Source organism: Lonchura striata, chromosome 28 (genome assembly GCF_050655825.1).
Source record: "Lonchura striata isolate lonStrDom1 chromosome 28, ASM5065582v1, whole genome shotgun sequence".
Taxonomy (NCBI): Eukaryota; Metazoa; Chordata; class Aves; order Passeriformes; family Estrildidae; genus Lonchura; species Lonchura striata.
Window position 1 is genome coordinate 5,353,817 of NC_140730.1, and position 23,555 is coordinate 5,377,371.

At 52.0% G+C, this 23,555-nt stretch overlaps 1 protein-coding gene across 1 annotated transcript in view; it reads right to left on the minus strand.

The window, feature by feature from the left end:
- Positions 1-23,555, minus strand: part of ADAMTS10 (ADAM metallopeptidase with thrombospondin type 1 motif 10) — an 82,569-nt gene that overhangs the window by 50,839 nt on the left and 8,175 nt on the right. Inside the window, exons 2-3 of the mRNA XM_085562552.1 lie at positions 10,955-11,266; positions 6,712-7,067 (exon numbers count right to left, since the gene is read on the minus strand). Of these exons, the coding sequence (XP_085418678.1) occupies positions 6,712-7,067; positions 10,955-11,042 (444 nt within the window). The 5' untranslated portion in view covers positions 11,043-11,266. The remainder of the gene's footprint in view (positions 1-6,711; positions 7,068-10,954; positions 11,267-23,555) is intronic.

The following is a 23,555-nucleotide window of genomic DNA, read 5'->3' on the forward strand; positions in this document are numbered from 1 at the left end:
AAATCACAGCCTTGCCTTGCTGAGTTATGAATGAGTTGTTTCCTATTCCACCCACTCGGTCTCAGTGGGATCCCTGTGGGATCCCAAAAACCCGTTCAAACACAGCAGCACTCAGCTCTGAACTTGGCCTCCCCAAAAAACCTTCCCAAGCAGCTCAGGACCATCCCCAGCAGCTGAGAGCTCGGACCTGCAGAGTGGTAAATACCCAGAGGCTTTGGGAAACACCCCAAATGTTTAAAATCTGGAGGCTGATTAAGCAGAGGCCACCAGCAGAGCCAAAACCCCTCTCTGGAGCCTGGATGGGGCAGCCCAGCCCCTTGTATACCTCAGTGAGATCACCTCAGGTTTGCTCCCTGATTTTAGTTTTTTATTCTTTGACTGACTCGGTCTCAGCTGTGAGCCCAGGCTTTGCTGTCCTGTGAGGCAGTGACAGCCAGGAGGAGCAGATCCTGCAGGTGATCACCAAACCCACCAGGTACTTGCAAGGTCCCTCCTCCTCACCCTCACAGCAACTTTCCCTGAAGGGTCTGAGCAGCACCAGAAGTTTCTGGGAGCCCAAGACCAGCTCCATCCCGATTCCTGGCACTGAGTTTCTCCAAGGAATGTGCTGTCCACATCAAGGATTGTGGTGCCTGGCTCCCTCCAGGCACTCCTGTTCATGCTGGGCTCAGGGGGCTCCTCAGGAAAGCTGCCCCTGGATCCCTGGAAGTGTCCAAGGCTGGGCTGGACAGAGCTTGGAGCACCCTGGGACAGTGGGAGGTGTCCCTGCCCATGGAGACCAGCTCCATCCCAATTCCTGGCACTGAGTTTCTCCAAGGAACGTGGTGTCCCATCAGCTGAACTCCACCAGCAAGCAACTGAGGCACAGAAATGTGCCTGACACGGCTCAAACATCATCCCCAAAGTCCAGCACAGCTCTGGGTGCAGGCACAGCCCTGCCCTGCCACCAGCAGTGTCCCTTGGATGTGACAGCGCTTTTCCAGCTCCCTCTGTGCCCCAGGGATGGGAGCAAGGAATTCTGCCCCTGTGAAACACCCCGAGGCCCCTCCATGGAAGTACCCCCTGGAACAGCTCCTGTGCAGGGTGTGGGTGGGGAGAACCTCTCGGGGTGTCACTCCCTGCCGGGCTGTCCCTGTCCCCTCCCCGGCCGGAGCTCAATCGGGGCAGTGTGTGAGCAGTCCCCCCGTGCCGGGGGATTTCCTCCTGCCCCGGGCTCTGCTGCTCTTGGCCGGGCTCCACCTTTTCAAACACAAGCGAGGTACTGTGAGGTTCCCTGGCCAGGCTCCGGCAGGGCCAGCTGGAAAGGCTTTGTGGGATGGGGGGAAGGAGGTCACCCCGAGTCCTGCCCCACATCCATCCCGCTGCAAAAGGAATGTTCTCACTGCAGCCTCTGCAGAGGCTCCATGCCTGCCTGGCACCTTCCAGCAGCGAGGTTTGGATGTCACAGGAGTCTGAAAATTGTCCCATCGCTGACCCCAAGGGACTGAGCTCTGAGGGCCAGGCATGGACGTGACACAGGGCTGGTAAAGGGGGTGGTGAGAGGTCCTGAGGGAGCTCTGTGGTTTGTGGGGGAACTGGACTGCATATCCTGTGTGTGATTCACACAGGTCAGCTGCAGAGCAGGAGGGTTTGCACTGTCAGCTCATACTGCACTTGGCAAAGGCACAGCCACAGCCTGGGACCAGGCTGTGTGACAGCAGGGCCAGCTGGGTCCATCCTGCCCACCTGGGTCCATCCTGCCCACCTGGGTCCATCCTCCCCATCTGGGTCCATCCTCCCCATCTGGGTCCATCCTCCTCATCTGGGTCCATCCTGCCCATCTGGATCCATCCTGCCCACCTGGGTCCATCCTCCCCATCTGGGTCCATCCTCCTCATCTGGGTCCATCCTGCCCATCTGGGTCCATCCTGTCCATCTGGGTCCATCCTCCTCATCTGGGCCCATCCTCCTCATCTGGGTCCATCCTGCCCATCTGGGTCCATCCTGCCCATCTGGGCCCATCCTCCTCATCTGGGCCCATCCTCCTCATCTGGGTCCATCCTGCCCACCTGGGTCCATCCTCCCCATCTGGGTCCATCCTGCCCATCTGCAAGAGGAGATGCCTCCTCATCTGTCCTGTGAGGCAGTGACAGCCAGGAGGAGCAGATCCTGCAGGTGATCACCAAACCCACCAGGTACTTGCAAGGTCCCTCCTCCTCACCCTCACAGCAACTTTCCCTGAAAGGTCTGAGCAACATCAAAAGTTTCTGGGAGGCCAACACCAGCTCCATCCCAATTCCTGGCACTGAGTTTCTCCAAGGAATGTGGTGTCCACATCAAGGAATGTGGTTCCTGGGTCCCTCCAGGCACTCCTGTTCATGCTGGGCTCAGGGGGCTCCTCAGGAAAGCTGTCCCTGGATCCCTGGAAGTGTCCAAGGCTGGGCTGGACAGAGCTTGGAGCACCCTGGGACAGCGGGAGGTGTCCTTGTCCATGGCATGGGGTGGAATGAGATGAATTTTAAGGTCCATCTCAACCCAAAGCATTCTGGGAGTCTCTGATGAAGACTTGGCCTTTCAGCTGTTCTTCTGACACAAGAGGGAAACAATGGCCCTTTTCTGCTCATGGTTTTCTCCTGGCTGTGGTTTTTTGGTGGTGGGACGTGATGGATCCTTGGGGTTTCTTGCAGCCCAAGGGATAAAACACAGGGATTCCAGCTCCTGGCCAGGCTGGGGCAAAGCTGCCTGGGCTGCTCCCTGGAGGCTTCCAGCTACCTGGCCCTTCTGGCAGCTGAAAATCTGGAATATTTTTGGAAATGGACCGTGTCACCCTTTGCTTCTAACAAAGGTCATGTGGTGAGATTGGCACTGTCCTGTGCAGGACCAGGATGGACTTTGAGAACCTTGTGGGTCCTTTCCAGCTCAGGATGTTCTGTGATTCTGTGACTCTGGGGACTGGGTGACTCTGCCTGGGCTGAGCCTGAAGCCCAGCAGGGCGTGGGAGATGGGTGGGGTGAGCCCTGCTCCCTGCCTGCCCTTGGGCCAGCTTGACAGTGCCTGTGGCTGGGAAGGGGAAGCACTGGGAGAGTGTCCAGGTGTTGGGAAGAGGAGTCAATGGGAGCCTCTCTAGGTGTTGGGAACAGGAGTCACTGGGACCATGTCCAGCTGTTGGGTGAAGGAGTCAATGGAAGCATGTCCAGAATGTCCAGCTGTTGGGAAGAGGAGTCAATGGAATCATGGCCAGGTGTTGGAAAGAGGAGTCAATGGAAGTATGTCCAGTTGGTGGGAGAAGGAGTCATTGTGAGCGTGTCCAGGTGTTGGGAAAGGTGTCAATGGAAGCATGTCCAAGTGTTGGGAGGTGGAATCAATGGAATCATGTCCAGAATGTCCAGTTGTTGGGAGGAGGAGTCACTGGGAGTGTGTCCAGGCATTGGGAGAAGGAGTCAATGGAAGCATGTCCAGTTGGTGGGAGAAGGAGTCACTGGGAGTGTGTCCAGGTGTTGGGAGGAGGAATAAGTGGAAGCATGTCCAGGTATTGGGAAGAGGAATCAATGGAATCATGTCCAGAATGTCCGGTTGTTGGGAGGAGGGGTCAACGGAAGCGTGTCCAGGTGTTGGGAGGAGGAATCAGTAGAATCATGTCCAGAATGTCCAGCTGTTGGGAAGAAGAGTCAATGGAAGCATGTCCAGATGTTGGGAGGAGGAATCAATGGAGGCGTGTCCAAGTGTTGGCATCCAAAGCTGCCGTGCTGTAAGGTGAGAGGTGTGCTGGGGTCATTCAAAACCAAAGTGGTTCCACACCAAACCTTGCAGGCATGGGAATTCCTGAGGGATGTGGGAGCTGGAGAGCAGGAGGATGGCCTGGAGCTCGTTGCTGTGTTCACAGTCATCCCTTCCCCTCCTCCTCGTGCTCAGCTCACCCCGTAACCAGCTCAGGTCCCAGTTTGTGCCCAGTCACCACCAAAGTGCCCAAGTGCCCTGTGCAAAGGTGGGGCAGTGCAGAGCCCCCTGAGCAGGAACCTGCACATGGGGCCCTCTTCTGCCCCTTCCAGGATGGGTGATGCCCTCCTGAGGCAGAGCCTGCTGGGGACGAGGCATGGCACGAGTGGATCAGCTGTTCCTGGATACCCAGAGCACTGAAAACATCTCCCATGGCAAGTCCAGCCCCAGCTAAAAACATTCCAGACTCCTCTTGCCCAAATCCAGTTAAAAACATTCCAGACTCCTCTTGCCTGAATCCCCAACCCCACTGTCCTCAGTGACCCCAAAGCCCTCCTCCCCCATCCTCGCCGTGTCCGTAACTCTGGAGGGCAGAAGGACAGAGTTCAGGCAGAGGAGAGCATGTTGGATGACCCTCTGTCCCTCTCTGTGCCTGGCTGCATTCTCCCCCAGACAGCCCCTGGTGCCTCTCCAGAGCTAAACACGGCATGGGGACGGAATTCTCCCCGTTCCAAGTGCTGCTGGGCCGGTGCTTGCCGCGGCCGTGCTGCCCTGGGCAGTGGGAAGGACGGGAGATGCCAGGTTCCTCCGGAGCCAGCAGCACCCAGCTCACCCTTTGTGAGCACCACGGAATTCCCTGGGACTGGAGCAGAGTTCCCATGTCCAAACAAAGGGCTTGGGAAGCAGGAGTTTGTGCGGCTCGGGTTGCTGGCTGTGAGCTGGAAACTTTCGACTCTGTGATATAATGAGTCAGATTCTCATTTCTGTTAATAACCCACAGCACTGTTCTGGCAGGGTCACCCAGCAATAAATCAAACGGGAATTCGTTCCCATTTGGAAGCTCTTCCACACTGCCAGAACACTGCAAGGAGCTGGGGCTGGAGCAGAAATGAATATGAACCTGGCCTAGAGGGGCTTTTTCTACCCCTCCAAGGGAGCCCTCAGCCTTGGGATATGTATAAAACATTATGCATATAAAATATATAATGTTTTATAGAAATAAAATATTATAGATAAAATAATATCAATCAATTTATATATGAATATATTCCTTTTATATAAATTATATATTAGGACAGTATATTATATAAAATATAATATATTTTAAACCTGTAAAATACATATAATTTCTATATATTTTTTATATATATATTTTTAATATATATATATATATACAGAGAGATATAGTGTCCAGCAAACATACTCACGGGGTATGTTTGCTCCATCCTTCCATCTGGCAGCTCAGGAAATGCGCTGTGCAAGCCAGAAATCTCAGAAAATCACAGAAAAATAGGGATAGAAGTCCTCAGTCTATTCCCAGGGCTGGGAGAGCTAATAAAGGGTTTTTGAGAGGCTTTTGTCTGGCCTGCTCCAAAAGATCTTCCAAGATCTCGCTCTGTCCAAGCAACCTAGTCCAGAGCTCAGCTGTTCTTACACTGATGTCCACCACTAACATTCCTTGCTGATATTTAGGACTGGGATGTTCAATTCGAGCTGTCAGGACTTGGAAAATCAACAATTCCCACCCTCCTTCCTGCAGCCTTGAGCATTTGAGGAAATGACACCTTGCCCCCTTTTTGATGTTCCATTTTTCATACAGAAAAACTGATTATTTGGTTTTCTTTTCCTTTCAGAAGTAGCATTTTTTTATCTGCTTGAATAAAAAATGGATAAAACATGGACAGAAGCAACAGAGATTCCCAGGAGAGCACCTGCAGCTGGAAGGATCTGGATGCACGTGTGGCTCTGTGAAACCCCTGCCCTCCCTCACTTCTTCCTCACCAGCACAGCAAAACATCCTTTTCGTGGAAGAACTTGGTGAGAGGCAGGTCGGGGTATCCCCAGAGAGCCAGGATGATCCCATTCCAAGCCAAATCAGTGGGAAAATGCCCAGAAACTGGACTGGAAGTGACACAGAGATCAAGAACACCCAGGGATGTCTGAGGGATGCCTGCACCTCCACCAGCCTTGAGGCCAGTGTGGAATATTAAATATAAAATATATGAAATATATTATCTCTCTCTCTTTATCAACATATATATATTAAAAATATAATAGATATAAAAATAGAAATGATATGTACTTTATAGATATAAAATATATTTTATATAATATACTCTCCTAATATATAATTTATATAACAAGAATATCTTTATCTATAAATTGATTAATATGATACTATCTGTAATATTTATATGTATAAAACATTATATATTTTATATGCATAATGTTTTATACATAGAGAATATTCTATGTATTTTATGTGCATAATATTTGATACATAAAAATATAATCCATATATTATATATATGTATATTTTGTATATTTATATGTATATAAATATATGTGTAGATATATATGCATATACATATTATATATTTTATATATATTATATATTATATATTATATATTATATATTATATATTATATATTATATATTATATATTATATAATATATGTAATATATATAACTATGTATATATTTTATCTATGTATATTTAGGCATATATATATTTATATTTTTATATTTTATGTATATTATATATATATATTTAAATATATATATAAACATACCTACTTTTAATATATTATTTTTAATATACTAAAATATTTTTCTATATGTAAAATATAGAAAATATATTTTTTAAAAAATATATATTAAAAATATATTTTAAAAATATATATTTTTAATATATTAAATATAAAGCTTGCCACAAGCCCAAGCTGTTCCCAGCGCAGGGCTGCAGCTGCTGCGGGTCAGAGCTGCCGGCAGTGCCCTGGCCCAGGCAGACTCACCAGCCCGTTGCAGTTGCTGATGGCCACCTTGGAGCTGAGGTGCTGGTCCTGCAGGTGGCCGGCGTAGTGGCAGTCCTCGTGGAAGTCGTGCTGCCAGTCCACCCCGTCCCGCTTCCAGTACTCCACGGTGAAGTGCTCGGCCAGCAGGTTGGAGTGCAGGGTGAGGTTGAGCAGGAACTGCGTGTGGTGGGCAGAGACTTTGTAGAAGACCTGCTGCTCCGAGGGCTCGTAGGGCAGCGAGCGCCGCGGCCGCGGCCTCAGCTGCCGGCGCATGTCGAAGGTGAGGAAATCCCCGTTCTGGTCCACTTGGATGGGGAAGGCGATCTCATAGTGATCCAAGCTGGAGAGGAATTCCTCTGGGGAGGAAAGGATGTTGCGGTGTGATTTCATGGTTTATCTCGGGTTTCCCCCTTGAAGATTCTCTCCCAGGTGTGTCCATGCCTCCTCCTTTCCCCACCCTGACCCCTGCCAGCACTGTCTGTCACTCCTGGAATTCCAGAAGGGCATCGAGGGATTGGGCAGATTCAAAAAATGCCTTCCACCCCCGGAGGGCACTGGGCCATCCAGGTGTCCTTTGTCCCCTGAGACTTCTTCTCCATACCTTGGTGGCTCCCTAACCCTTCCCCTCCCCTCTCCCCCAGGTAAAAGAGAGGGGAACCACGAGGGCCGGGAGTTCTGCTGGAGGGGTTGCTGGATTCAGAGGCCTGCAGGCCAGAATAAAAACTCTGGATTAAACCTTCCATCAGAACCGACTCCTTTCCTTCACTGTCGCCTTAAAAGCTTCTCCAACAGCAGGAAACCTGAGGAGCAGAACCTCTGTGAGGGAAGCTCCATCCTGCTGCCACCTGAGCTCTGGCACGCCTGGACTTGGTTCCACGTGCCCAGGTGCAACATCCAGCTTGCCAAAAGTGTCTCTGGGCTGAAACACCACAGTTGCCTCTATTTGGTCCAGCTGCAGGGCCCAGACAAGCCAAGGCTCATCCCGCTCCCGATATTGGTAATACACACAGAAGGACACACATGGGAGTGGCAGCCTGCAAAGGGATCTGGACACCCAGCAATGCCAGCCCGAGAGCAGGGCAGGTGGAGGGTCAGTGTCCTGCCACGGCATTCCAAAAATTGGAATCTCGAGGCTCTGCCCAGCCCGCATGATCCTGGGAAATTCCCCAAACACTGCAGCCTACAGAGCCTTGGCACAACAGTTTTTGGAATTAAATTTTTTCCTCTGCAGATGATGGAGAGGAACAGCCTGGCCCAAAGAGCCCTTCAGGACACCCCAACTGTGGCTCTGGATCTGGAGTATCCCAAATCCTTTAATTCTCACTGGGCAGAGGGAATCCCAATTTTGCAGAGTCCAGCTCTGAGCTTTGGAGGGTTACTTTAACCTGGATCCTTCCAGGAACAGACCCAGCAATGAGGTCTCTTCAAAAGGAGGCAGAAGGAGCCTTAGGGTGACAATGGCTGTGAGGAAAATCTTATTTAATTTTCTCCCTGGGGGTTCCTCAGGACATCTGCAGCTGCTAGAGGAAGCTGCTGGCTCTGAGAACACAAAACAACAGCACCACCCCAACCTCCCCTGCAGTCAGAGCCGTAGGGGTTATGGGGCACAGAGACCTTGAAATGCCAATCTTGACATCAAAGTAAGAGAGGGCAACCAGAATTCCTGCAGTGGTGCTGAAAATGAGCAGGAGAAGAAGGCAGACATCCCCATTGCCCAGCCAGGCCTCTGTCTGTGACCCCACCCCACCTTCCCTGCTCCCTGAGGTGGTTTTTACCACCTCAGCCTGGCTTAGCAGCTGCTCCTGGGGCCCTTGAGCTAAGCCTGTGTGGTTGTGGCTGTGGTGTGACAAGGGCACTGTGCCCAGCCCCTCCACCTGTGCTGGCACAGCAACACAGCTCTGCAGGCTGCCAAACAAACTGGCACCCTGCAGCCTTGGCAGAAACTCCTCCTTTTCAAAGGAAAATCTCCCAGGGACTGCCAGACTAGATCTGAGCAGAGATCTGGTGTTGGAGCCCTGGTCACTGAGAATTTCAGCCTTTCTGTGCTGACAGGCACTGACCCCCAGGAGAACACTGCATTGACCTGAGGCCGTGGAGAAGCTTCCAAAATGGAATGACAGAACTGGGATTGTGGGTGTGGAGTTTGAATTGAAGTGTGGAATATCACAGGGTGGAAAACTTAGAGTTGAAGGGTTTAGAATATAGTAATATCTATAAAACAAAATGGAGGTTTTAGGGCAGAGGCTGGTCCTTCTTCACCTTCTATTTTTTTACCTTCTCCTTCATCTCCATGGGTTTGGGTGGTTTTGTGTAATTGGATAAAAAAGTCCACATTATGAGCCATAAGTAGCTGATTATTGGGTAAAAAGTAAAAATAATTTAAGTGTAATTTCTTAATTGGACAGTTTATCCTTAAAAAGGCATGTAGAGAGAGACATGGGGCTCCATTTTTCAGTTTGTTAGAGTGAAGGGCTGTAGGACCCAGGGTTTGTGAGACTGTGACACAGATAAGAACTAATAAACATCTGAGTCTGAACATGAATTACCACCTCGAGTGGTTTCAATCCCAACCCTGACAGAGGCAGAAAAGAAGCAAAGAACTGAGAGCCTGGCTCTGTCTGACAGCCCTCAGCCCCCAGGCATGGGCTGAAATGGGAAATATCCATGTGCTGGACCAGGAGAGCTCCTCCTCCTGAATCCCTCATGCCTGGAGGGTCTGAGCCTCCTGAGCCCTCATGGGAGGAGATTTTCCCTCTGTTCCCTCTGGAAAAGTCTTCCTGTGCTTTCTGCATCCTACTTGTGTTGTTTCCCAAGCAAGCAGGAGGGGCCTGGCTGCTCCAGGGGGGCTGAATTTTGCCTGGCTCCACAGCCCCCACCTTCAGAGCCTGCCCAGCCAGCTCCAAACTGCACTCTCACCACAGGGCAGCGCTGGAAAGTTTCCTTTTCCTCTGTTTTCCAGTGTGGGAGCCTGACAGAGTGGTTTCTTTGGCCACCAGGACTGGGACAGCCCTTCCACCCTCTGGGATTGGGGCTGAGCTCCCACCTTTCCCGACCATAAACACTCCAGGCACCTCTGCCTTGCCAGAATTAATTATTAAGATTTTAACTTCCAGCTTTTCCTGCATCCCAGCACCTCCCTGTGATGGGGCTGGGCAAACAGGGGTGACTTTTTGCACTTAGAAATGACTTCAGGCTTGGAAAAATTTGCTGTCGGAAGTGTTTTGTTTTCCTTTTTGCCTCTTTGCAGTCCACGTGGGCTTGGAAAAGAGTGACTCAGAGGGTGGTTTGTGCTCTCTGTGGCTACAAAGCACCTGGAACTCGGGGCTGGAGGCTCTGATCCTGACCTGAAAGGCACTTCCAGGAGGAAAAAAATGTGTCCAGAGCCGAGGGTGAGGTGTGGGAAGCTGGTGGTGTTGTGGGGCTGGACACTGCATCTCCTCAGGGATGTCACTCTGGACACAACCAAACCCACGACACCATCCTGTTATTACAGGACACGTGAAAGCACGACGTGAGCTAACTGTTATTTGTAAGGTGAAAAGAAGTATGTTTATTTTTTGACCTTAGCATTTATACTTTTTTAAAGGTGACAGTGGATTGGCGAGTGAATGTGCCACCTCTGCAAAGACATTGGATAAACTACTAATATATCAAGTTCCTTCACCCCTGTGAAGGAATGTAAAATAATAGGTTGTTTACAGAAAGTTGTGTGAGAAAGTTTTCTAATAGAATGTAAACTTAGAAGGCTTTAGAAAAATCTTAAGAATCAGGGCGACACCATCCCATCCCGTCCCGTCCCATCCATCCTGTCGTGGTTTGACACAGAAATAGCAAACTTTTTCTCCAGTGCCATGTGTAACATAAGAGCACAAGATATAACAACTATATTTCTTAAGAAGTCTATAACACAAGAAAAACTCTTCTCTCCCTCAATAAACTAAGTATCAATTATCTAAAAAGTAAAAACCTAATTAAAGTCCAAATTGTGTCTCACTGCAATTTATTAGAGTTAAGTAGTAGGAAGAAAAATACTTCACAAAGTTTTCATTTTAATCTTTGTGTATATTTTTTCTTCCTTTTTTTTTCTTTTATAGTAGTAGCTTAATAAAGTTTTTTTTCCCCTGTTATTAAACTTAAGCCTGTTTTACTCTATTCCCAATTGCATTTCACAACATTCAATTTAAAAATTACATTTCCATAAAGGCACTAGCATTGTGCCAGTGTCAAACCATAACATCCCTACCTTGTGACTGGAAGGGGAAGCCGGGGAAGGTGCCCCCGGCCAGGCTGAGGGTGACGGTCCAGGTGAGGAACCTCCAAGCTGTGGCCATGGTCAGCGCCGCTCGTGTCGGAGCAGGGAGATCTGTGCCGGCTGGCAGGGCGCTGTCCCCACATGTCTCTCCCTCGGCCACCCCCTTATGTCCAGAGAGGAGTCCCGGGTCCCTCCGCAGGCATCCTGGGCCGCTCCGAGCTCTCCCGAGGCTGGCAGGGGTGGGCAGTGCCAGGCCAGCGCCGCGGGCTCAGCGCGGGCTCGGCCCCAGCGCCGGCATCGCCCCTGCGGGACAGAGCAGGATCAGCCCAGGGATGGAGGAGAAGGACTCCACACAGACACAGGGATGAGGGAAAAGGGTCCCGGAGAAGGCAGGAGTGGGATGGAAGGAGAGGGAAAGAGGAGAAAAGGATGGGGAGGCTTTGAGAATGTGTGAAAAATGCATATTTTATGATTGGCTTTTCACAAACATTACAATGAATATTATATGCATAATGTTAGAAAGTGATGCTGTATTAATTCTCTTACGTAGTGTGTTAGTTTTAGGGTACAACATAATATTAAAATAGAAACTCTGTGATATAGGATTTGTTACAAGCTCAAGCAAGAAGATGAAATAATCAAGAAACTCTTCACACAGAGATGTCAGCAAAGGGGGCCCATAAAAAGTTACACCTCCTTATCAGAAAAAACAAACATTCTTCCACCTTCTCTCCGTCTTTGTGGAACCAACAGGATTAAGGAGAAGTTGACAAAAACCAGAAAAGTTCTTAATTTGCAAGGAATTTATGCATCATGTATGAGATATATGAATACGAATATGCAACAGGCTATTGCTTTTAAGGTCATTCCTTTGTTCACAAGGGATGCTTTTCGTGACTTTAGCGTCCAAGAGCACCCGGACATCCGTAATTCTTTGCTTTTTATTGTCTTGTAATTGTCCTAACTCTAAACTTTATTACTCTCATTGTATTATTATTTTTATAGCCATTTAATTAATATTAAACTTTTAAAATTTTAAAAACCAGGTGATTGGCATTTTTCACAGCATGGATTAACCCCATCAGCTCCTGCTCCACACTGCATTCCCGGGGGTTTTCCCAGCTTGGATTTATCTGGTACCTGCGGAAAGGAGCTCAGGATCAATGGGAATCCTTTATCCTGTGGCAGCACCCTCGGGGAAGAGCTGCCCCAAGAGTGTCCTGGGTCATCTGATCCCTTAAAGCGAGCAGGAAATAGCACTGGCAGGGGGGTGGGGAGCAGCAGCCCAGAAATCCTCTCTGGGGTTTCTCTGGATTTCAAAAAACTCACTTTAAGAACTGACACTGCACTGAGGGAACAGCACTTGCTCTCAAAGTGTACCGGCTGAACCTAAAAAAGTGATGGAAAACGAAGAACCCATTCAGGAACTCACCCTCAGCCCCATCCACAAATGAATCCCGAGATTCCAATCGCATTTGTTCTTTAAAATGCTCTGCTAATTGCTCCGGTGAAAGATTCCTGGCAGAGAATTTCCACTCAGTCTGAGGCGATTACATCAAACTCGAATCGCGCTGGGGACTCGCACAAAGCCTGTGGCGTTTTCTTCTTGCCCACCCATTCCATGAGTGTGGGATGAGTGCAGCCCATCCCTCACCTCCCACAGAATCCCAAATATCCCAGCGGTGACGCTGCAGAGCAGCCCAGCAGCCAAACCCAAACTTCCCTGCAGGGGTGGCAGATCCCACGGGCTGGAGCAGGGCTGGGGACGGCGGGATCAGGTCCTGGGAAAGGCGGGATGAGCTCCCGGGAAAGGCGGGATGAGTTCCCGGGAAAAGCGGGATGAGTTCCCGGGAAAGGCAGGATGAGCTTGTTATGTGTAGTAGATATAATTTGCGCAATTTCGAATATGATATGTGTGATATTGAATATTTGTTGGAATATACACGTTTGTATTAGGAGTTGCCTCCACCCTCGCAGGCGAGACCTGGTGTATATTGAAACCCGATTTACAAGTCAAAGGATGTGGCTCGGCCAGGAGATGGGGATGGTCCATGGCTGGAGAGATGCGGGGACCCAGGCGCTGATCGTTTTGTGAATGACCTCAGATGGATATCATGGACCTGGGATGGATCTCATGGACCTGGGATGGATATCATGGACCCGAGATGGATATCATGGACCTGGGATGGATCTCATGGACCTGGGATGGATCTCATGGACCTGAGATGGACATCATGGATCTGGGATGGATATCATGGACCTGGGATGATGGATCTCATGGACCTGGGATGGATATCATGGACCTGGGATGGATCTCATGGACCTGGGATGGATATCATGGACCCGAGATGGATATCATGGACCTGGGATGGATCTCATGGACCCGAGATGGATATCATGGATCTGGGATGGATATCATGGACCCGGGATGATGGATATCACGGACCCAAGATGGATATCATGGATGTGGGATGGATATCATGGACCCGGGGTGGATATCATGGAAATCCTTGGGCACATACATGTGAATGCAGTGTTCTTGTAAATCATCAAGAGATTCAACAACTCCGGACACTGAATTGTTCTTCTTCATCACCAAAAAAGAAAATCTCATTAACCTATGGACTCTGAAGGGAAGAAAAGACTGACTGCCAAAATCTTGGCCTCAGGTGGAATTTTCCCTATAAAAACCACTCGTGCCAGGATGGAGGGGTGTGGGCATAGAGGAAAACCTCTGCTGAGGCTGACTTCTGGTGCTGACCCTGGGCTCAGCTCTGTTCTTTCTTTGTGGCTGGCTAGATAGAATTGGATTGCAAAATAAATATTTCATTTTTTAATTTTAATTTGGCTGGGCAAATTTTAATTTATAACAAGTTCCTGGGAAAAGTGGGATGAGCTCCCGGGAAAAGAGGGATGAACTCCCCGGGATGAGCTCCCGGGAAAGGTGGGGTGAACTCCCCAGGAGTGGCAGGATGAGTTGCCAGGAAAAGCGGGATGAACTCCCTGGGAAAGGCGGGATTGAGCTCCCAGGAAAAGTGGGATGAGGTCCCCAGGATGAGCTCCCCAGGAACGGCAGGATGAGCTCCGAGAAAAGCAGGATGAGCTCCCCAGGAATAGCAGGATGAGTTGGCAGGAAAAGTTGGATAAACTCCCCAGGAAAGGCGGGATGAACTCCCCGGGAAAAGCAGGATGAGCTCCCTGACAATGTGGGATGAGCTCCCAGAGCATGGGAAGAGGCTGGAGATGGGAGGAGGGTGCTCTTTACAAAGGTGTCCGCAGCCAGGGACTGTTCGTGCTCCTTATCCAGGAAGGAAAAGCTTAACCCCTGCCTTGCTGTGCTCTGGGCTGGTTTAAAGAGCCCAGGATGGGGGAGCTGCGTCCTCCTGGCATCTGCTGTGCTCCCTTCCTTATGGGAATCTGAATCCCTGAAAGTGAATTTCTGCTCCTGTTTTTCCATCTTTACTGTGCCATGAATGGTATTTGTGCTGCAGGAATGACACCCAGCACAGCCCAGAGGTGGTGTAGGGGAGGTACAAGGGGAAATCCAGGAGAGGATTCCGTCCCCAAATTTATCATGGAAGTCACAGAATGGTTTGGGTTGGGAAGGACCTTGAAGTTAATCTCATTCCACATGGGCAGAGACACCTTCCACTACCCCAGGGTGCTCCAAGCCCTGTCCAACCTGGCCCTGGACACTGCCAGGGATCCAGAGGCAGCCACAGCTGCTCTGGCCAACCTCACAGGGAAGGATTTCTTCCTAAAATCTCATCTAAATCTCCCCTCCTTCAGCTTAAATTAACCTAAATTAATGTTTTTTCCCCCTACTAGGCAGAAACGGTGAGAGATGAAATGCGCAGCTTTAAACACAATTTGGAGTTGCATAACTTAAAGATTAAGATTTTTCACATAAGATTAAGATTTTTTTCACTTAAGATTAAGATTTTTCACTGTTTATTTGCAGTTCAAAATGGCCAAAGATCCTCGGTGAGGCCTCGGCCTGGACTCCCCAGTCCCATCTGGGGCCACTTGCAAACCCAGACTCAACAGGATGGTGGCCTCCAACATTGTGTATCCTGTGAGTGGCCCTGAGAACAAACTGCCTGGGAGAGGAGCAGTCCCACCTTGGGCTGCTCCTTTTCCCAGGTAAAGGGGATCAGGGAGTGGGGGAAGAGGGTTGGGGCAGGAATTCTGCCCTGTTCCACCCCAAAAGAGGATGCTGAGATATGGTGACAGCATCACCGGTGGTGCCACAGAGCCAGGCAAGGCAAGGCCTGTGGGGGCTGTGGGAATTGAACTGGAAAAGGGAGTAGTTGAAAGCAAATCCCTCGCCTAAATCAGCATTTTTCAGCATCTCCCAAAACTCGCCATTCCTTTTTTTCAATCCTGTCACAGCTCCAAAGCCCACGGAGCCCAGCTAAAGCGTATTTTCCCCTGGGCTTCACAGGACTGATTTCCCATTTTCCAGCTGTCAAACCCTTTTCCTCCAGGCTTCCCATCCTCCCCCCAGCTCTCCATGAGCCTCGTGTCCCCCCTGCCCTTCCCGGCTGCTCAGCATCCCCCGGAACAGCGGCCGGGAAGGAGCCCCGGCGCCAGGAGCCCTCAGCCTTGACCTTGGGGCAAGGAGACGCGCTGGGAGCAGCAGAAGGCAGAAATTCCAGCTGCTGCAGAATTCCTGCGGGCCGGGCTGGGGGAAGGGCCCGGCTGCGATCCCTCCCTGCAGGCAGCGGGGAAAACACAAACCACGGCCCCTTCCCGGCGGGGCTTCACTCCCAGAGCCGAGGAGCACCTGGAGGAAGGTTCATTCCCCACAGGTGGATCCTGATCCTCTCCCCATGGGTGCATCCAGCTCCAAGGAGCAGGAGGAAGGTGCTCTCCTCACAGGTGGATCCAGCTCCAAGGAGCACCTGGAGTACCTGGGGGAAGGTGATCTCCTCACTGGTGGATCCTGCTCCTCTCCCCACAGGTGGACCCAGCTCTGAGGAGCACCTGGAGAAAGGTGCTCATCCCACAGGTGGATCCATCTCTGAGGAATACCTGGAGCACCTGGAGGAAGGTGATCTCCTCACTGGTGGATCCTGCTTCTCTCCCCACAGGTGGACCCAGCTCTGAGGAGCACCTGGAGAAAGGTGCTCATCCCACAGGTGGATCCAGCTCTGAGGAATACCTGGAGCACCTGGAAGAAGGTGTTCTCACAGGTGGATCCAGCCCCAAGAAGCTCTTGAAAGAAGTTCTCTCCTCACAGCTGGATCCTGCTCCTCTCCCCATGGGTAGACCCACCTCCGAGGAGCATCTGGAGAAAGGTGCTCATCCCATGGGTCAATCAAGCTCCCAGGAATACCTGGTGGAAGGTTCTCTCCTCACAGGTGAATCCTTTTTCCTCTCTGTGATGGGTAGATCCAGCTCTGAGGAGCACCTGGAGGAAGGTGCTCATCCCATGGGTGGATCAAGCTCCCAGGAGCACCTGAAGGAATGTGCTCTCCTCACATGTGGATCCTGCTCCGAGGAGCACCTGGAGAAAGGTGCTCATCACACGAGTGGATCCAACTCTGAGGAGTACCTGGAGTACCTGGAGCAAGGTTCTTTGCTCATAGGTGGATCCTGCTCCTCTCCCCATGGGTGCATCCAGCTCCAAGGACCAGGAGGAATGTGCTCTTCTCACAGGTGGATCCAGCTCCAAGGAGTACCTGGAGAAAGGTGCTCATCCCACAGGTGGATCCAGCTCTGAGGAATACCTGGAGCACCTGGAGGAAGCTGTTTTCCTCACAGATGAATCCTTTTTCCTCTCCCCATGGCTGGATCAGGCTCCAAGGAGCAGGACCACCGGAAGGAAGGTGCTCTCCTCACAGGTGGATCCAGCTCCTCTCCCCATGGATAGATCCAGCTCCAAGGAGCAGGAGGAAGGTGCTCTCCTCACAGGTGGATCCAGCTCCGAGGAGTACCTGGAGCACCTGGAGGAAGGTGTTCTCCTCACAGCTGGATTCTGCTCCTCTCTCCACAGGTGGATCCAGCTCCAAGAAGCACCTGGAGAAAGGTGCTCATCCCATGGGTGGATCCAGCTCCAAAAAGTACCTGGAGGAAGGTTCTCTCCTCACAGGTGAATCCTGCTCCTCTCCCCATGGGTAGACCCAGCTCCGAGGAGCACCTGGAGGAAGGTGCTCATCCCACGGGTGGATCCAGCTGTGAGGAGTACCTGGAACACCTGGAGGAAGGTGCTCTTCTCACAGCTGGATCCACCCGTGGGATGAGCACCTTTCTCCAGGTGCTCCTCGGAGCAGGATCCAGCTCCTCAGAGCACCTGGAGGAAGGTTCTTTCCTCACAGGTGGATCCTGCTCCTCTCCCCATGGGCAGATCCAACTCCAAGGAGCAGGAGGAGAGCCCAGAGGAAGGAGAAGAGAGCCCCAGGAGCCCTGGTACTTCCATCCCTACCAAGTTTTCCATAACCTCACTTTGCAGCTTGCAGGACAATCCTGAGGATACACGGGGGAGCTCGGGGACAGCTCGGGGACAGCTCGGGGACACGGCGTGACCTCTCCGCTCCCGTGCCTCCCTCGCTTGGGCCGCTTCCGATTTTGCTCCTTCCCAAGGAATTCGTTGTCCTTGGCAGGCTCGGCTCGGGCTGACGCTCCCGGCTCCCGGTGCCAAGGGTGGCTTTGGAGCCCAGCGACACCAGGGGACAATGCCACCAGCGCGGCCAGCTCAGCTCCTGCCAGCGGCCAAGGAAAGGGCTGGGAAAGGGGGGTGAAATTCCAGCTGGGATGGAGAGAGGAGAGAAGAGGAAAAGGAGGAGGAGGAGGAGGAGGCAGATGAGATGAGAGCTGCTGCAGACAGAGCTCCCCGCAAGCGGCTGCTGGGCCGGCTCCAGCAGCGCAGGGGAAGGTAATAGGAAGCAGATGGGCGATGCTCGGGGCCAAGAGGAAGGTTCAAGGTGCCTCCTAGTGCAGGGAAGAGGAATTTAACTGCTTTTAAAGATGCAGGCCCCGGCGGCTTCCAGGTTTCTCATCCAACTTTTGCAAATTATGAGCTCAGGTGTCCTTTTCCCTTTTTTATTTTTTTTTTTTTCTGAGGGAGAAATAAATACAAACACAGATTTCTCCTTCCAGCTTACCCTGGTGGGAGGAAATACTTTTAGTGCGCTCCCTGCCAGGCCTTCCACTGACATCTTTCAGACATGGGAGCACTGGGAAGTGAGAGCAGCATCCCAGTGGGAGCACTGGGAAATGTAAGAAAACAGAGGGAGCAGGACCCCACAGCTGCACCACCCCAACAGCATTTCTGGGCTGTGTTATTTTAAGGAATGAAAGCCTCAAGGTTCTTTTATTCTTGTGTAAAACAGGGAACTGACCCCACCCTACAACCACACCAGGGTTATTTGGGTTATCGTGGTGCCACATCTCACAGCTTGGCTCATTTTTGGCCCCAGGTACCCCCTGACCCTCCCAAGGAGCTGCTCAGCCCCACAGCAGCCCTGGCAGCCACTCCAGACAGCACTGCAGGGGTTTGTGCTCCTCCAGCTGCTCCAGCCTGGGACTTGTTCCACCAAGTCAAAGTTTATCTCTGGGGGGAAGAGCTGTGAGCCCCAGGCCGGCCCCACGGGTCTCATTTCCTACAGAATCCAAGTTAAACACTGCAGGGACTGCAGGGGACTGGGACTGGGGCTCAGGGGCTGTGCCAGCGCAGCGAGGGCATTGGCAGCAGCAGCAGCAAGTTTTCCAGGCTTTCCCACCAGCCACACTGGGCTCAGCCGTGCTGGGCTCACTCCTGCTGCTCTCCAGGACACACAACAGCCCCGTGGTGCCTGCAGCTCCTGGCTGCTGCTCCTAAAGTCACCTGAGGAACAGGGCCCCTGTCACCTGCCATCGCTGCTTCGTGGAGGTGATGCCTCAGGTTTGAGCTTTTCTATGTTTCAGGTTCTGTGCTGCTTTAGTGGGTGGGTCTGGGCTTCACATGAGGGGATGCTGAGCTCTCTGCACAGAGCAGGGAGACAAAACAATTCCTGCTCCAGCTGGGGACCAAGGACAAATGATCCAAATCTCAGCCCAAGATCACAAACAATGTGGAATGAAGAGAGAAGAACAAGCAGGATGGGACTGCATGGGCTGGAGCTGGAATTGGACAATGAACTCCAATGTGCAAATGGAGCAGAACTGATCAAAGTGAGAGGCCCCGTGAGCAGTTGTGCATTTTGGGACCATTTTGGTTCATCTTGGGTGCAGCCCTGGCTGGGCTCTTGTGCTGCCCAAGGTGGATCCATTGAGGCCTTTTAATAAATCCCTGCTTTATTCTTTAGCTCTGTCCAGTCCCTCTTCTAGGTCAGCCTGCACGAGGCATCAGAGGGCCATGGAGTCAACTTTCACCCTTCCAGTGAAGAAATTTTTCCTCATATCCAATCTGAACATCACCTGGAGCAATTTGAGGCTGTGTCCCATTGCTTGTTCCCTGGGAGCAGAGGCTGACTCCCCTGGCTGTCCCCTCCTGTCAGGAGTTGTGCAGAGCCACAGGGTCCTACCCGAGCTTCCTTTTCTCCAGGCTGAGCCCCTTTCCCAGCTCCCTCAGCCTCTCCTGGTGCTCCAGAATCACCAAATCAAAGATCATGGAATATCCTGAGCTGGGAGGGACCCCCAGGGATCATCAGCCCAGCCCCTGTCCCTGCCCAGACCCCCCAACAGCCCCACCCTGCCCAGCCCTGAGAGCGCTGTCCAAACGCTCCTGCAGCTCTGGCAGCCTCGGGGCCGGGACCATTCCCTGGGGAGCCTGGGCAGTGCCAGCACCCTCGGGGGGAAGAACCTTTCCCTGAGCTCCATGCCAAGGCCTGGCACAGCTCCAGCCCTCGCTGGGCTCCAGGAGCTGTCCCAGAGCAGAGCTCAGCCCCTGCCCCTCTGCCTCCCCTCGGGAGGAGCTGCAGCCCCGAGGAGCCTCTCCTCATCTCCTGTGCTCCAGCTGAACGAGCCAAGTGCCCTCAGCCGCTCCTCAGACCTTCCCCAGCTCTGTGTCCCTCCTTGGGACACTCTCCAACAGCTTTGGGCCCTTCTGACCTTGTGGTGCCCAAAGTGCCCCCAGCACTGGAGGTGAGGCTGCCCCAGGGCAGAGCAGAGTGGGACAATCCCTCCCTGACCCTTCTCACCATCTCTACATCCCTGCTCCTGCTCTCTTCGAGCTCTCTCTGCACACCCCAGGGCCTGGCAGGGGCAGGTCCCTCGCAGCTGCAGCTGCATTTCTGTGTTTCCTGGGGGGGTCTCAGCCCCTGCACTCCCCGGGGCTCTGCGTGTTCCGTGCGGGCTCAGCCAGCTCGGGGCTCCCAGCCCGCAGGTCCTGGCAGGTCCCTGCACATTCCCGAGGGAACATCCAGCCCCGCTCCCCGCTGCAGGCTGCTCCTCCCGCGGCACGGGCTGAGCACGGCCGGGATGCAAAGCTGGCCCCGAGACCTCCCCGGCTTCCAGCAGAACGTCCTGATATTCCCGACAAAATATTTGGCTGGGCTGCCAAGTGGAAAACATGCTGAGCTGCAGATGGCAAAATCTCCTTGCAGTCATCTCGCCGGCACGACAGCAATTTCACTGGGAAGTCATTTCACTAGGGGTTAAACCCACAGAAATCAGCATTTTTGCTGCCAGGAGCATCTGCAAACTGCGAGAAAAGGGTTAAAGTCACAGGTCTGCAGAGCACAAAATAACTTGAGCCATAATCTGCTCTGCTGCTCCAAGTGTGGCCTCTCTGAGGCCACGGCGTGTGAGGAATTAGAAACATGGAGTTTTCCCTGTTCCCAGAACACGGCAGCCTCCAGCCCTGGGGTGGCTCCTGCCTGCACAGCCACCCTTTGGCTGCCCTGCAACCCCTCTGCTCGTCCCTGCCACCAGTGCCAGCTGGTGCAATGCCAACTCTGCCTGTCCCTTCCCTGCTGACCCCTCGGGGCTGGGAAGGGGCTGGGGATGCTCAGTGCAGCCCCTCTCCTTGCGAGGGCTCATTCACCTCCCCAAAAGAGCTGCCCCCAGTGACTGCGGGTCCCGTTTCAGCTCCCCAGGAGGGGAGGTGCCATTTTCACACTGTTAAAATCAGATCCAACCCCATCCAAAGGCGCTGCCCGGCAACGTGGGAAATGCAGACCGACACTGCCAGCGTGACCCTGAGAGCTGAGGGGTCTGGGCCGGGGTCTCTGTCCCCCTGCCAGCACCCCGGTGCCAGTCTGGGTGCCAGGGGCACGCTCTCCCTGCCTTTGGAGCAGCAGCTCCCTCTTCCAGGCTCTCCCTGGTGCTCCACAGCCGGCCCTGCTGTGCTCTGGCCAGGCACACCCTGCATCCCTTTGTACAGCAGCTTCACGGGGCTTTGGGCTCACTCCAGCACTGTGTGGGAGGAGTTTTTTTGGTTTTGTTTTTTCAAAGACACGATAATTATTTTACAGTCAAATCTATTCAGTGCAATCTTGGTGAGAAAAGAGCTGAATCCCCCCCGCCTCGCTCCTCTCCGAAATATGTAATTTTGCCAGCAAAGGGGCAAAAGGAGCTTGTGCCAAAGCCAGGGCAGTGAGAGGAGAGCTGGGAGCAGCGACCTCGCTCTGACACCGCCGGCTCGGCTCTCTGGAAATCCTATCCCTGTGTTACATAAGGACCTGGCCCTATCTGGAACGCCGGGGTCATTGCACTTCTCCAAGTGTGGTAAAATGCTCGGAGGTCCTCAGCAGGAAAGCAGGAGGGAGGTGCCAGCTCGGATCCTCCTCGGGATGGGGAGCTGGGCCCGGGGCAGGGCTGGGCCCTGCTGGAGCTGCCAGAGCAGTGCCAAATCCCAGCCCGCTGCCAGGTGGGCACTGGGATTCCCAGTGCTCCCACCCTGGGACTCCTCCTGCTTTCGGGAGAGGACTCCACCAGGCAGGTCCACTCTCAGACAGCACTTATGCAATAGTTTGGAGCCTCTCCATGTGACCCAGACTTGCTGGCGCTCTGCCATCGCTCTCCTCGCTGGCTGCAGCCAGGCACGGAATTAGAGAGCACGGCGGGATTAGAGAGAGGCCGGGCAGTCATTAACGGAGTGCCAGTCATTAACGGAGTGCCAGTCATTAACGGGTCTACCATCATTAACGATGGTACCAGTCATCAACGGAGTGCCACTCATTAACGGGTGTGCCAGTCATTAACAATGGTACCAGTCATTAACAGAGTGCCAGTCATTAACGGAATGCCAGTCGTTAATGGGTGTGCCAGTGATTAACGGTGGTACCAGTCATTAATGGGCATGCCAGTCATTAATGGCAGTACCAGTCATTAACGGCGGTACCAGTCATTAACGGCGGTACCAGTCATTAACAGAGTGCTAGTCATTAACGGGTGTACAATCATTAACGGGTGCACCATCATTAACGGAGTGCCAGTCATTAACAGAGTGACAATCATTAACGGCGGTACCAGACATTAACGGGCGTGCCAGTCATTAATGGAGTGCCTGTCATTAACGGAGTGCCAGTCATTAATGGGTGCACCGTCATTAACAAGCATGCCAGTCATTAACGGAGTGCCAGTCATTAACGGCAGTACCAGTCATTAACGAGTGTACCATCATTAACGGGTGTGCCAGTCATTAACGGGCGTGCCAATCATTAACAATGGTACCAGTCATTAACAGAGTGCCAGTCATTAACGGAATGCCAGTCGTTAATGGGTGTGCCAGTGATTAACGGTGGTACCAGTCATTAATGGGCGTGCCAGTCATTAACAGCAGTACCAGTCATTAACGGCGGTACCAGTCATTAACAGAGTGCTAGTCATTAACGGGTGTACAATCATTAACGGGTGCACCATCATTAACGGAGTGCCAGTCATTAACGGGTGTGCCAGTCATTAACGGGTGCACCATTATTAACGGAGTGCCAGTCATTAACAGAGTGCCAATCATTAACGGCGGTACCAGTCATTAACGGGCGTGCCAGTCATTAACGGGCGTGCCAGTCATTAATGGAGTGCCTGTCATTAACGGAGTGCCAGTCATTAACGGGTGCACCGTCATTAACGAGCATGCCAGTCATTAACGGAGTACCAGTCATTAACGGAGTGCCAGTCATTAACGGGCATGCCAGTCATTAACGGCAGTACCAGTCATTAATGGAGTGCCAGTCATTAACAGAGTGCCAGTCATTAATGGGTGTGACAGTTATTAACAGAGTGCCAGTCATTAACGGGTGTACCATCATTAATGGAATACCAGTCATTAACGGCGGTACCTGTCATTAACGGGCGTGCCAGTCATTAACGGGCGTGCCAGTCATTAACGGAGTGCCAGTCATTAACAGAATGACAGTCATTAACGGGTGTGCCAGTCATTAATGGGCGTGCCAGTCATTAACGGTGGTACCAGTCATTAACGGAGTGCCAATCATTAATGGAGTGCCAGTCATTAACGGCGGTACCAGGCATTAATGGAGTGCCAGTCATTAACGGGCGTACCATCATTAATGGGTGTGCCAGTCATTAACGGAGTACCAGTCATTAACAGGTGTACCATCATTAATGGAGTACCAGTCATTAACCAAGTGCCAGTCATTAATGGGCATGCCAGTCATTAACGGGCGTGCCAGTCATTAATGGAGTGCCAGTCATTAACGGGTGT